The sequence below is a fragment of the Dromiciops gliroides genome, chromosome 2, assembly GCF_019393635.1.
Source record: "Dromiciops gliroides isolate mDroGli1 chromosome 2, mDroGli1.pri, whole genome shotgun sequence".
NCBI lineage: Eukaryota > Metazoa > Chordata > Mammalia > Microbiotheria > Microbiotheriidae > Dromiciops > Dromiciops gliroides.
Genome location: NC_057862.1, coordinates 686,706,668 through 686,722,294, shown reverse-complemented (window position 1 = coordinate 686,722,294; position 15,627 = coordinate 686,706,668). Strand labels below are relative to the sequence as shown.

Sequence of the window (15,627 nt, the reverse complement as noted above, 5' to 3'; positions counted from 1 at the left end):
CAAAAATCCTCATCATTTGTTTCCTCATTATATTTATCCCCTGATGAAAAGATCCTGAGTTCCTTTCTCCTGCAGTGACACCTTTCCCACTCCTGTTTTAGAATCATGAAAATGAAAATAAAATAAATGCAACCAAGAAGAAGTTGACAAGGAATTAAAACTCATGGACCACACCTTGTGGGGCAGCTAGAAACATTGCAATCACTGGTCATTCCAAAGGTACACTTGACTAGAACAGTCAACAATGGGTTCTTTTTTAAAATACGCTTCATAATTTGGATGCGGAGACATTCCGATGGAATGGAGATCAGATCTCATGGTTACTATCTGAGGTAGGGCACATTTTCAGGGTACTACTTCATTTTTGGTGTCTGTGTAAGCAAAAAGCTCAATTATAGAAAATGATGTGTAGAGGTATCAAAATGTATCTGTCCATGGCAAATATGCCACTATTCAAAATTTGTCATTTATGTGCCAGGTACTAGTGATGCAATACAAAAAAAAAAAGGCATGTCTTCAGGAAGCTTATATTTCATTGCATTAGTAGTGAAATTTCACCTCTATCATGTTGAGAAATTTGGAAAGGATAGAAATTCTCTGTTGTTGTATTGCAGATAATATAGATAATGAAAATCATTATATATACACACACATATATTTGTATGGTACATGTGTGGGTATATATACATGTTCATATGTGTTTATACATATATACATGCATATACATATACACACATAACATGAGAATGAGCTGTTGATTTAGACAGCTTGGGTGACCTTCCAATGTGGGTACTAACTATGCCATGAACATTGAATCCTAGTGTTTACACAGTATTTGATTACAGGAATTTGAGCCACAAAGAGATTATCAGATATAGGATTTGAACCCAAGTTCTTTGAATATATTTTTATATCTATACTGTATATATTTTGATATTTCTGGGGTTTGTGATTTCATCAGTATAGGTTTTTGTTTTTGTTTTTCAGTGATGAATATCACAACTTTCCCATGCCTTTGCAAATGGTATAAATCAGGAGTGGTGGGTTTGAAGTCAGGAAGATTTGACTTCAAATGCAGCCTCAGATACTTACTAGCTATGTGACTCTGGGTGATTCACTTAACATCTGTTTGCCTCAGTTACTTCAACTATTAAATGGAGATAATAATAGCACCTACCTTTCAGAGTTATTGTGAGGATGAAATGAGAAAATACATACTTTATGTACTTAAAACAGTACTTGAAAACATAGTAGGTGCTATATAAACATTAATTCCCTTCCCTTCTTGTATGTATCACGATCCCTATCAGCACCATGTTGAAAATAATGGACTCTTTTAAGAATAACGACTTTAAATTCATAAAATAAAATACAGAGGATTACAGAGGACACTAATTATACTGTAAAAGTAATTATATATATTTAAATATAGACTTGGGTTAAAATTCCTTGATTTAAAATAAATTAAAATATATTACAACTCCCAATGTGTATCACATTGATTAGCTAAATTCCATCCTCATACTTCAATCATAGAATCCTAGATCCACAGCTTGAAGAAAATGTAGAGATGAACTTGCTCAACTTGCTCATTTTCCAGATGAAGAAAATGGATCCCAGAGAAGGGAAGTGAGTTTCTCAAGATGCCCTAGTTAGTAAGTATCTCCAAGACTATCTGCCTCACAATACTTTGCTCTTTTCACTGCATTATGAAAAGCCCTTCTCTTTGTTTTTCCCCCTTTTGGTTGTTTTTAGATAGACTAATAGAAAGCTTAAGTGATCTCTTTTGATAAACTTAAATGTCACTGGATACAGCATGGAAAGTTCATTGTAATTATTAAAGAATATATGGTTATCAGCCTTGGAAGGTAAACCCTGCTAGGTGACATGCTGCCTGATGATTATTCCCCCTTCTCCTCTTCTCCCTCTAGTACTGCTTAATATAGCTTAAATATCTCTCCCCTAGCTCCCTTGACATACAAATATTTGTTTTGTTTTAAGTCAGAGCTCTGCAGTTTCTAAACTCATGCTCTTTTGAAGCTATCCATGTTCAAGTACATCCCCAAAATAGGTGATTGAAATAATCATTTACAAAACCACCCTGTAACTTTGAACATGATGGGATTCTCATTACACTTACGAATGAAGTGCTTTGAAATTGGGTTTTAATTATTTTTTTAAAGTAATTCTTCTGGATAAATAATGACAGAGAGAGAAAGCGAGGGTGGGGAGGGAGAGGGAGAAAGAATGGTGATTGGGTGCAAGGGCAGGGGAAGCAAAATATTTTTAATGTATTCAGTCAGTCAAACTTCTAAGTGAACAGTAGATATTTACTCTTAATTTTACAGGATGGTAAAAATAATGAAGGAGATGTCTCCCATGGAGTACTTTGAGGTTGATGGTCAAGTCACAAAGTAGTACAATACATCGGGCCCGTTGTTAGATCTCACAGTTAAAAACAAGGTCTCTACGATTTATAACTAAATTGCTTGACTTATGAAATGGTGGACTGGGAAATATCTTTGACCCTTTTGTGAAACATTTTTTCCCCCTCTATAGAACAGGGATAATAACTGCCCAACAAACTTGCAGCAATGCTGAAATGATTAATGAGCTACTGTTTGGAATCCACTCTGAACTCTTCCATTCCGAGCTGCTGCATAAATACAAAATGATTGTTATCGATAAACACAACTACTGGCATGAAAAATGCCCTGCTCACCATGGATGCATTATTATCATTGTCATTATCAGCCATAAGGATGATGATAATGTCCACTGATATGGCAACAACTGACGTCATGATGGTTTCACTAACAAGGGCAATAAACCTTTCCTTTCCTTATCTTTTAACTTGAGTTCTTTTCCCCACTCTTATCACAGATGGGAGCTATCCATTAAAAAGTATCCCAATGTACCTCCTCCAAGAGATCTATTATCTCATCAATGTGGGTGCTCCATCAGTACATTTTGAATTCCTTCTATACTTTCTCATCTTGTGTCTCTCTTGTCTGTTTTCCTGAGAACTGCATGAAGTGTTTTATAAACTTTAAAGTTATTTCATGAACTCTATAGTCTAGATCCACATTATACATCTACTAGGATATTCTTTGGGGAGCAAATAACATTTTATTCCTCTCACCCAGAAAGAGGGTTGACAATATTCCCAGTATTGACCACATATAGTATCAGGACTTTAGGCAGCAGTAGTTGTGTTTCCAGAAGTACTTTATGATTTAATTGCAAAAGAGAATGTATGCATTACATAATATTGCAGGAGGAGACACCCTGAGACCATTTTGAGCAACACAAGTCTACTAAGACCAATCAAAATAGAATGGCCTTTTGTAAGGAATCACTTCTGGGAACTTTAAATACTTAGCATTTTAGAATGATGACTGTGGATCTGAAATACATGTGGGTGACATATACGATGACTATCTTAAGAGCGTGCATAACTGTGTTTTTGCCTATGTTACAACTTCCCCTACCTCTTCAGATCTCCATTAAAAAATATAATCATAGGGGCTGCTAGGTGGCGCAGTGGATAGACCACCAGCCCTGGAGTCAGGAGTACCTGAGTTCAAATCTGGCCTCAGACACTTAATACTTACTGGCTTTGTGACTCCAGGTAAGTCACTTAACCCCAATTGCCTCACTAAAAAAAAAAAAAAAAGTAAGAAAATTTTAAAAAATATATACAATCATAGAAAGTTAACTTGGGCTATTGAAAGATTGAGTGAGTTATCCAGGTCATATAGTCAGTAATTATCAGAGGTAGAAATTGACACCATGTATTTCTGACTCCGGGGCCATCCTCCTGCCATGATGTTTAATTCTAGCATATATACATACATAGGTATATATGACTTCGTATACCTATGCATATGTGTGTTTACATATATATATATGTATATATATATATTTGTTTTTTTCAGTAAATCTTATTCTTATTATAGAAAATCTAAACTTTTGATGATTAGTTTGATTGGTTCTATCCTAGCTCCCAGCATTCAGATAAGGTAAGTTTTAATTGGCACAGGAGACCTGGCATTTCCCTCAATTCTTGCTGCTTTTATGTTGTGGCACAATTAGACTGATGTCCCTTTGTTCCTTGCCCTTTGTTCCCCATTTTTATTGAGTAATTCAGAGATTCCCCTTATTTCCATGGTCAAGAGTACCTTACTTCCTCACCTCATGTTTGATAGGAAAGTCCTCTATTAGTGTCTCATTGACTGTTTTTATTAAAAGAAAACAAAATAAAAAACCAGGGGTAGCATTGATCATTGGATCAAAGTGTAGGTTTTTGAGACACCAGAAATTTGCTGCCCATAGAGCTCAGAATGATGGGGGCTGCTTCCATGGTATTTTCCATTGGCCTTTCTTCTCCAGGAACCACCATTCTTATTTGGCAGTGCTGACCTTCCAGAATAGTTCCCTCTTCTTTTGTACTATTACAAAATAGCTGTATGCTATTCATACTCACAACCCTTAACACCCCATTACAAATTTGCAAGTAACAGTTTTATGTTTGTACTCTCTCTATAAATGTGTATACACATATAAATATTTATATATACATATATATTTAACACATTCACATATGTGCATGTGTGTATGTGTACATGTGTACACACACATATATAAATATTTGTGTATGTATATGTATATTATGTATGTGGGAAAATTACTCCATCTACCACCCACTACTTCTTGACCTGTTTTGGAATTATAGTGTAACTGTAGGTAGGACAATTGCTAACAAATTTTGTTAATTTCGCCAGATTGGGGTTGAACAAAAGCAAAAAGGAATGCTTGCTGCTTATTTGAGGAGAGAAGAAATGCTCAGATCTCATTCCTCTACCCCATACCACCTCTGTCATCATTTATTATTTTTTTCCCTGAATTCAATTTCCCTCTTCCCTCTCCCTGTCTACAGGTGCAGAAGTGGTATTGTTTTCCTCCAGCGCTATTGAAATATATCATCTGTGAGTTGAGGCTATAACATCTCAGCAGCTCTTTTATGGAACCAAATATGTTTAAATTCTACACCTAATACTTGAAAGAAAAAGGAATTCTAAATAACACCCTTACACACCCTTTGCATATCACCAATTATTTAGATCTTTGCCTCTAAAATAGGCAGTTGACCCTCCCTTCCCCCCATCAGGAATAAGGATGTAAACTGGTGTTAGGATGTCTAACTACTAATTACTGTTGCAACTTTGATGCCTGTAGAATGGGAATGGGAATGTCAACTGAAAGTTAGACAACTAGGATACGATTGTTTGAAAATTTTACTTTCCTTCTTCCATTTCCTCTATTTTAGGGACTAGAGATGAAATTTCATTTATTTATAAGAGAACAGTCAGATAGAGCAAACTCCCACTACCAGGAAAGGGCAGCAACTTCTCTGAAATTTATAGTCTCAGAGATTTGCCTAAATCACAGAGATTAAGTGACTTGTTCAGGATCACATAGTCAGTATGTAGCAGAGCCAGTATTTAGACACATTTCTTCCTGGCTACCAAAGGCCAGCTCTAATATGCCGTCCTATCTGTCACTCCCTTCCCTATTAAAAATAGAAAAATGAGAGAAATTTTACAAGTAAATATAACATTTTTTTTTCCTTCTGTGAGATCAGAATGTTCCATTTGACATTGTTCTTGAGACTTCAACATTCATCTAAGGCGGTTGAAATCAGGCTAAATGTCCTTTTATTTTACTTTGTGAACCATTCCAAACTTCTTCACATTAACAAATTTCATTGTGAAATTATTCCTAAAATTGTTAACAGATCAATTAATGATATAGTAAGGTGCCATTTTCTCTTGTTTTCTCACTTTATTCTTATATCTCAATTAAGTATCTTAAGCCCATATTTCCCAGATTTGAGCAAATTTAAAATTCAGACCAGACAGACCTGTCAGTCACTAGAAGGAAGTTATATCATGTTTATTGTTATTGCTTTCCTTTCTTCTTCCTTCCTTCCTTCCTTCCTTCCTTCCTTCCTTCCTTCCTTCCTTCCTTCCTTCCTTCCTTCCTTCCTTCCTTCCTTCCTTCCTTCCTTCCTCCTTCCCTCCTTCCTCCCTCCCTCCATCCCTCCTTTCCCTCTTCCTCTTTACTTTTCCAATATTCCTCTATGCAAGACCAAGAAAGTATAGAGTGAAAAAATATTGGAAACAAAGAAAAGGCGAATAAAATACTATGAATATTGGTATCAAGGTTGGCCACACTGATATTTTGCTACTAATGTTGAATCCAATGGATATGCTGTGGAAGGGAACGGTATCATCATTTTTATATCTTATTTCATGGTTTGGTATAGAATATTTATTTGCAAAGTAAGCACTTTATTAATGACAATCAATATAGAGCCCAGGAAGTAGATATCAAAAGTATGCAAAAATCAGGAAGATTCTTATTGTTCAGTTTCAAGGAATAAAGATTTTGGGGTATTTCATAATGTTTAAATTTTGAGATATTCAGCTACTTATGCCTTATAACCATATTATTTTCCCCATATTCCTTGCTTGTATGTGAAAAGTAAACCTCCCCCCACCCCGGGGTGGGGGGAGGGTAAAAGCCATTTAAAGTCCATAACTAGCAGCTCCTATTTCCAAAAATATAACGAAATCTTATTTTTAGAATAGACCAAGGACTTGGAGGTTAAATTGTCTGATGAGATATGGAAATGAAACTCTAAAGGACCATATAAATATATATATAATTTTCTTCCAACTGTTATTATATAAATGTACAATATTTTGACCAATAAACGATTATAAACATTGGAGGCAAAATTAGATATAGATGGAGGGAGAGAGAGGGAAAAAAGGAGGGAAGAGAAGATGAGAGAGTCTCACTTTTCTGTTTGTTCATTTATTACTAGTTTTTTTGAGTGTCAACTCCATTCACAACTGTTCAAAACACAGTACCAAGCTTCAGGTAGTCTCTGGAGACATTATTATAGAGTCAGAAATTCTTGGCTAATTGGTGATCCCAACAGGGGCCATATACTTGTTTTTTTTTTTTTTCATAGCAGAGCTCTAAATTCAGATTTTAGTAATGAGATAAAGATACAAGGGGTTCATTAAAAATAGAAGAATAGATATCTATTTGCTGCATTATCCAATTGAGTTGGAAGATGATGGAATAATAAAAGTAAACATAAGTTATTTGTACAGCTTGCTCAGTGCCATTCTCCTGAAGGAAATTTGTTAAACTGTTGTTCAATTCTATGAATAAGTAATTAAAAATATCACATCAAATTATGGGGAATGATGCTCTTTCAGTTTTCTGTTAATTTTTATAAATTCCATTGCTCAGTGTGTTATCATTGCAGGATCCAGAGAGTGGTATTCAAGGACTACATGTATTGTAAGTGATCTGTGCTGCTGGAAATCTGTACTTATTATTATATTAATAATAAAACAATGCTTGACATTATTTCACATGCATGTGTTCTCATTGATGTCATCTATCCTCCCCTCTTTGGAATCGGCAGGGTGAGGGGTCAAGGGAAAAAGGGAAGATGTGGACTGTTTGGTGCAGTGGAAATCACTCATTTCATGATTGGGTAATTAGGTATCATGAAAATAACAAGAGGTCAGTAATCCATGTTTGTTACAGGTAGGCCCTACTTCATATTGGTGGGTGGAACTTCCTACTTATTTCTGACCCACTATCCCACCCAACTAGTTTTAAATTCATCTATGGACTAAGGGGTAAAAAACAAGATCAATCTCCTAAAATCCACTATGTCTCTAACCAATTTGTCAGTAACTCTTATCAATATCTCAAAAGATTGTTCAATCAATTTAATACACATATAGGCCAGGAGTCATCTGCATCCCACATCCATTTTGACAGCATATGTGAATAGTCATTCATCTGGGACCTTATTTCTTCCTAGGAGAAGTCTGCAATATTCTGAAGTGTCTCTACTCACTAGTTAAATCATCCAAATTTTAGTTTCCTTTGACTGACAGATTAGAAATAGGTTTGGGAAGTGGAGTTCCCTAGTAATTTGATAATAAAGACAATGATGATTTTTTGGGATTAGCAAAATAATGTTGTATCCAATCAGCTCATTGGAGATTTTTCTAAAAACATTTTCAGTCTTTTTTTTTTTTAATCTTGGTTTCAATTTTTTTGTATAACTCTATCCTACTTTTCTAATGTGATTGGAAATGCTTTATTTTTAGGTTAGTTTCCAAAGTTTAATTTGACAACCTTGTGGAAGACAGACCCAGGGTCAGGTATTTCCAAGATAGGTGCTTTGACCAGAAGAGGAAGAAATTTGCCATATGAGCTGATGGAGTGGGAAAATAAAGTGCTCAACTGGCATTATTTTACTACCAAAACACAACAGAAAAAGAAATGGAATAATGAGTTACCTCCATTTTTCATCAATGAGGTAATCATAACATCAAGATGGTGAGAAAGAAATATTTTCTCTAAGAGTTTATCATCATTTTTAAAAAATACTGTATAATTAGAAGGGGGGGTGAAAGTAGGTGTGTATTATCATCTCTACTACCCAGTCACTCTTTGAGGTGCTGTCTTGAATTTGATAAAGGTTTACAGAATGGTAAGAGAAATTAGGTAAACCTTTTTGAGAGGGCTACAATACAAATAAAATTTTCCTAGAATGGATGTGGATGGCAGGTGGTTATGCAAATCTTAAATGATATTTGTTCAAGATAGTCTCCCAAAAGAATTTGCAAACATTGTATGAACGGCCACCTGAAGATGGGGCTTGAACATGTGATGGCCAAATCCTTGACTAGAACTCATTAAAAATTCATGTGGGACCATGAAGATGTGGGTGTTTTGTGTTTGATTTTCCTTTCACTGACACATACCATGTCCCTTTGGCTCCACCATTTCCTTCATCAAAATATAGACAGACATCACAATTGAATTTGCCTCTGACCTGACAGATTATGAATAGATTTTGGGGAATTGGGAGTTACCTAGTAATTTGTTGGAAAGATGAGGGTGGGTGTTATTTGATGTGAAAGCTTATTTTAAATGTTTTGTTCATGAGAGACCTGAGTAAAATGTGATGTATGGTGAATTGAAGTTTTATTTGACCTTTAATCCCAGACAGGTGATGTGGCCAAATCTATATAAGAAAAAATACATGAATAATGCAGATTTTTTAATCTGTACATATTTGTATTAAAGTCAGAATACATACCAGATAATTATAACTTTATCAAAATTTGATCAAAGCTCATACCTGCATCAACATTTTGTGATCTGGGTTGTAGACACAATAAATCCTAAAACCTTTGCCCAGGAGGAGAAAAAAAATCATCTGTATAAACTTTTGCACAAAAAAGGCTTTTTCAGTGTACTTTTATTGTGTATTGGTGTTCATAAACACACACAGTATGGCAGGGCCCTTTTCCTCAAAAGAGAACATTAATAAATTAATTAAGAGATTAAGATTTCAAACTGAGGAATTCTGGGAGAATATAACCATCCCTGTGAAGTCTCAAGTAATCCTAGAAGACATAGCCTATAGGGTTTAGCCTATTGCCTGACACATAGTAGACATGCAGTAAATATTTACTGATCCAACTGACTGACCCAACACAAAGACCAAATGTTCTCGAAGAGTTGAAGATGCCTCAGTTAGATAAAGGGAAAGAAACTGAGCATGAAGTTAATAAGGTCACATTAACAAGAGGAGGGAAGAAAGTAAGTTTTGATGGTTGTGTTTGTAAGATAACTGCTCTCCATCTACCCAAACAACTTCTCTCCCTATGTGCTACCCATAGTTATTGAACTATTTCCACTTGAAATTCTCTCTTACACAGTGGATCCAAACACAAATACTCAGGACCCAACATTGCTTTTATTCTAGGCTTTTTGATTTTGACTTCCTGAAGATCTTCCTGGGGCCATATTCCCTAGCACCTAGGAAACTGAATGCCACACTGTAGGTTAAGAATGGTTAAAGAAATCGATGTGCATGCTATGCTATTTCTTTTCTGATGCTGTGCCCTAAGATTGCTACTATATCTAATTTGTATATGCCCTTGCTTAGATTATACATTATATCTCCTTCTTGCTCTCAATGTTGGCCCATATTCACTTTTTTTTTTTTTGGTGAGGCAATTGGGGTTAAGTGACTTGCCCAGGGTCACACAGCTAGTAAGTGTCAAGTGTCTGAGATAAGATTTGAACTCAGGTCCTCCTGAATCCAGGGCTAGTGCTCTATCCACAGTGCCACCTAGCTGCCCCCCATATTCACTTTTAATCATTCATTCATTCAATCATTCATTTTTCTATCTTCAACCATGAATGAATTCATTTTCATTCATTCATTCCACAATTCCACAAGCATATTTTGAGCATCTCTTCTCCTTCAGAGCCATGAACAGGATTCCACTAGGTACCCCCAAATTCCCATACTATCATGGGTTATTCAACTCCCCTTTCCCTGTGGTACCCCACATAGGTCTATACTTTCTGGAGCATAATCTGTGTTGGTACAATTTTCTTCTTATTCCCACCTCCTATCACAATTCACCTGGCTTATTTCTCCTTCTCTTCCTAGATAACAAGATATCTAATTTAAAAAATAAAATTAGGGCAAACTACTGATGACTTGAGCATTTTCCAGATTATGTTTCCATTTTAACAATTGTTTTCAAATTTTTCACCCTAAACATTTATTATTATGGAATATTACATTCTCAGGCTAAGTAATAGGGGTGTATTTGAGAACCCAAACTTTAGCATTGCTTCAATTCACAGCATAACTTCCTGTTCCAGAGCTATCAGGACACAGTAGAAATAGAGAGAAGTCAGATAAGCCATAAATTCAAGCCTTTCTTAGAAATTTGATAGTTACGTATGTACATGTTACTTAACCACATTGAGTCTCATTTTTTCATAATATTTATACAGTCTGCCCAGTAGGAGCTTATTAAGAAATTAATTTTGAAGCTGATATATATTTTTATTTGCAAATAAGCTATTTTTTTAAAAATTAGGTTTTAACCATAACAATAGTAATGCCTTCAGAGATTCTGATTGGATTTAGAGTGCATTTAATTCATATTATGCTTTTGACAGGTCCACCTTTTAGATACAATTCAATTTGACAAACATTTATTTAGTCAGGAATTATGCTAGCCATTGTAGTTATAAAGATAACAATGAAAACAGTTCCTGACCTGAAGGAATTTAAATTCTACTGTGTAGAAACAACATGCAAACAGAGAGTAAATACAAATTATACAGAATGTAATTTAGGGTGTGAGGTTGAGTAATTACCTTTTTATGAGGAGAAACTTGAGATGAACCATGAAGATGACTGGGAATTCCAAGGGGAAGAATTGAGCAAGGTGAGCATTGCTAGCATGTGCTATATTGGCTTAACCTGGGATATAAACCTTAAACCTGTGTTTTTACCTTCCAGACCACTGGACTTACCTTACAGTGAATGGGGACAGGGGAGTTGGGCTATTTTAGCTTACTAACTGGGTCGAATTTTGTTTTCCTAAGATACCAGCTGGCCTGGAAACTGGCTCAAAGACATTAATGCTTTCAGTATGTCCATGGTTTTCATTGAGTGAAACAAAAATGCGTGTTCTTAATGGTAAATCATCATCTATATCATTCTCAGCCTTTTCATTTACTTTGCTGAGTTACAAAATCTCATGTTGGGTATTTGATTTAAAAGCCAATGCCTTGTAGGAAATAAAAATGGAAAATGAAGGCTCCTCTCTATTGTCACAGTTGGAATAAAAGTTGTTTAAATCACACTAGAAAGAAGGCACTGGAGACTCAAAATTATTTTAAATTGTCTATGCTTATTCTTGACATGTTTCATTCTTTTGCTTATTCTTCCTCTTTGGGGGTGGTGACAGTGGTGCAAATATCAATTTGAAAATTGTGTAAAACCTCCCATCGCCCCTTAGACCTTCAAGCATGGAGCATCAGGCATGAGTAAGTTTTGAAAAACTTTTCATTATCATCAATGAGATTTGCACACTAATGAATCAAGTGGAATCTGTTGCCAAGAGAACATTATGAAAGGTAGCCCTGCTGAGAGATCCATCACCTCTCATCAACAGACTTAACATTCCAGAATGAGGAGTACCAAAACAAAATAAAAACAATTCATGATTTTTATCTCCCTCTCTCTCAATCTGTCCCTTCCTCCTTGCTCTCTTCCTTCTCTCTCTCTCCCTCTCTCTCTCTCTCTCTCTCTCTCCTTCTGTCTGTCCCTCTGTCTTCCCTCTCTCTCCCCTTCCCCCTGTTGCTCTCCCTCCCTCCCTCTCTCTTTCTTCCTCTTGCCTCTCTCCTCTCCTCCTCTTCCTTTTCTTTGTCATTCTGTCTCTTTCTCTGTGTCTCCTCAACATTTTCTGTTTTCATCGCTACATTTACACATGCACACATTGTATATTTACATATATTATATATTTATATAAATAAGAAAAGATGATGGAGGGACTTGAATCCTTTAATGATGCATCCTTTTTAATGAGATGTTAGCCTTCATTGAGAAAGGTATGAGATAGAGCAGTGGCCCTGGATTCAGGAGGACCTGAGTTCAAATCCAGCCTCAGACACTTAACACTTACTAGCTGTGTGATCCTAGACAAGTCACTTAACTCCAATTGCCTCACCAAAAAAAAAAAAAAAAAAAAAAAAGAGAAGGGTACCAATCTAGGCCTTGGGAGTGCCATGTAATAATTTGGATTGATTAGGACACAGCTGATATATTCTGCTCATTTTTCAGCACCGTATTTTAGAAGAGACAATAATAAGCAGCTAAAAGTGGAATAGTGAAGGACCCCAAAATAATGCCCATTGCTAATCAGTGTGAAGAATTAATTGTTATTTGAGGTTTTTATGCCTTGGAGAGCACTGGCCTGGGGCTCCACAAACCACACAGTGCTCCACCCACTGGTTGTAGCCGTTGCCAGAGCGCACTCCCCAATTAAAAATTGGTCCCCACATCAGATATCTGTGATATTTTGGTTAATGGAGATACCCTACTTTTTCTGAGATTCTGAGATTAGTGGAGAAGGCTACTTGGAGCTCAAGGGGAGGGTACAGAGCATGCTATCTGCCTTTGAGTGTCGAAGTCTTCTTAGATTCTTTCTAGCTTTCCCCAGATGTTTAATTCCCAGAAATGTGAAAAAGTAAAGGGAGGTCAATTTTGACTATTATCAGAGGAAAAGCATCTAACTAGCTAAAAATATCCCACACTTGAAGGAGATGATATAAAGTAACAGTTAAGACATGTTCCAACCTTAATACAACTAAGACAATTATAATAATAAATAGGAATAAGACATTTTATTTCTCTAGGTCTTTAAGATTTCCAGAGGATTTTCTTCCCCACAATACTCAGAGGAATCTGTATTGCAAGGATCATTGTCTTCCTCATCTGATAACTGAGGAAACTAATGTTTTCAGGGCCAATGTCACTTAACTAGTGTCTCAAAGCCATCTGTCTGGATGGTTTGCTCCAGAATGAACACAATAATCTTAATACATTATTATGAAATCACTACAATTCAATTCCATCAACTCTTATTAGACACCTACTTCCAGTCACTGGTCTAGGCACTGAGGAAATAGTAACAAAGAACTGGGGGAAACGTCTCTTCCTTCAAGGAGTTTGCATTCAATTGCAAAAGAAATGACAAGTTTATAAAATAAATTAAAGCAAGATAATTTCCAGAGAAAGAGAGAGCTAGACACAAAGAAACAGAGACAGGGAGAAGGGAAGGGAAGGCAGAGACAGAGAGAGAGAATTAGAGACAAAGAATGAGCCTAAAGACAAGTGTCCAAAGGATGTGAATTCTGAAGGACCTAGAACTGTTTTTTAGAGTTTAACCTTCTGGTCTTTCATTCCATCTGTCTAATGGGAAAAATAATACTTCATAAGGAGCTAGAACTAAAATGGTAAATACCCCTAGAGCCCAATCCAATCCCCTTGTTTTGCATATGAAGAAGCTAAACCCCACAGATTCCGAAGGTCTTGACTTCAACAATAAAAGTATTACAAGACAGAGCCAGGATTAAAATCCAAGTCCTTTGACTATACTCTGTGTCTCTTTGTACTGTACTAAATTGTCTTCCTTAATGATTTGTTTTATAGCATGTCCCCTGATGTCATTTATTGACTAAGTAGTATTGTGTGGGATTATTTTCCTTCTTTCCCACCTTGTCTGCTCATGAATCTTCCCCTTCCTCTACATTTCTCAAAATCCAAGTTCTGCCTCTCTGAATCAAGGAGCTGTAAAAGATGGTGGCAAAAGGGTTGCAAAAAGAATATCTCACAGGTGTGGAAGAGGTCAAATAAGCAAGCTGAGGAATTACCTATGGGACTTACTGTTCTCTGGGAAAAATCACTTCTTCATGGCATCACTCTGTGCTCCTCGTATAAGATACACAGATCTCCAAAGCCAGGCTACCCCTCAGAAGTCTCTTTTACTCAGAGATCAGTAGAGATTTCCATGCAGATAAAGTAGATTCTGTGTGGAAGCCCATGAGCCTCTGGTTTTTTAAACTTCTTCATCTTTACTTGTGTGAATGTATGTTTTATTTCCTTATCTGTGATATTTTGGTTAATGGAGATACCCTACTTTTTCTGCCTTGGATTTGAAGTAGATGCTTACACTTTCACACTGAACATTGGACTGCCCCTTCAATTTCTCCTCATGTTGACCTTCATCTTGAAAAACCAAGTCTGAGGGACATGATCAGTAACCAAAGGACCATCAAGGGAACCAAAGGGGCTAAAACAAGATTCAGAAAAACCTTGAGAATGAAATAAAAATTGACTGGTGGCTTAATTATTTAGAAAGGCTATTTTGTGAGCAAATTTCACTTGTTCTCTGTGGCCTCAGAACTAGGAGCAATGGGTGAAAGTTATCCAAATTCTGATTTAGGCCTGACATCAGGAGTGAGGGGTGGGCTGGCTCAAGAGGCTCTGGGTTTCTAATTGAAGGATTTTCAAGTAGATGTTATATGGTGATAACCATGCATAACATACATCATAGCAAGTCCTCTTGTTTAGATGCAGATTTGAATAAATTCCTGATGTACTTTCAAAGTGTACATTTTTGCAATTCTGTTCTATAATAGCATTGCTCAATTATAGAGTTTATATATGTTCTGATTGGTGCAATGGTTTAAGACTGGGTCTGGAATCGAGAATATATAAATTCACATCCAGCCTAAGACACTTCCTAACTTTATGACCTTGGGGAAGTCACTTATTCACCTTCTGCCTCAGTTTGTGAAACTGAAAAATGGGGCTGATAATAATACCTATATCACAAGATTTTTGTGAGAAGCAAATGATATAATATTGGTAAAATACTTAGCACAGTGTCTGAAATAGTAGGCACTTAATAAATGCTTGCAACCCCTCGCTCCTGCTAAATGCATACACAAACCATATCATGATTTGCTTATATCATTACTTTCTTTTACGAGAACTGTGGTAATAGCAACAAGAATCATGGAAACCGAGGCCCAGAGAGATGGAGTTTTTTGCCCTGGGTCACATTGTTAAGGAATGACAGGATATGATCTCAAAGCCATTTTGATATCTATTTTATAATCACCTATGTGTAGAGAGCT

The 15,627-nt window shown here is 36.1% G+C and overlaps 1 protein-coding gene across 6 annotated transcripts in view; it reads left to right on the top strand.

The window, feature by feature from the left end:
- LRRTM4 (leucine rich repeat transmembrane neuronal 4) overlaps window positions 1–15,627 on the top strand; it is an 886,616-nt gene that overhangs the window by 12,035 nt on the left and 858,954 nt on the right. Inside the window, exons 3-4 of one of the 6 annotated variants that reach the window (XM_043983730.1) lie at window positions 1,601–1,655; window positions 4,940–7,439. The exons of 4 other annotated variants lie outside the window; for them this stretch is intronic. In XM_043983730.1, coding sequence (XP_043839665.1) covers window positions 1,601–1,633 — 33 coding nt within the window. In that variant the 3' untranslated portion in view covers window positions 1,634–1,655; window positions 4,940–7,439. Of the gene's footprint in view, window positions 1–1,600; window positions 7,440–15,627 lie in introns of those variants that run through there. One more of the 6 variants, XM_043983729.1, reaches the window with a different exon arrangement.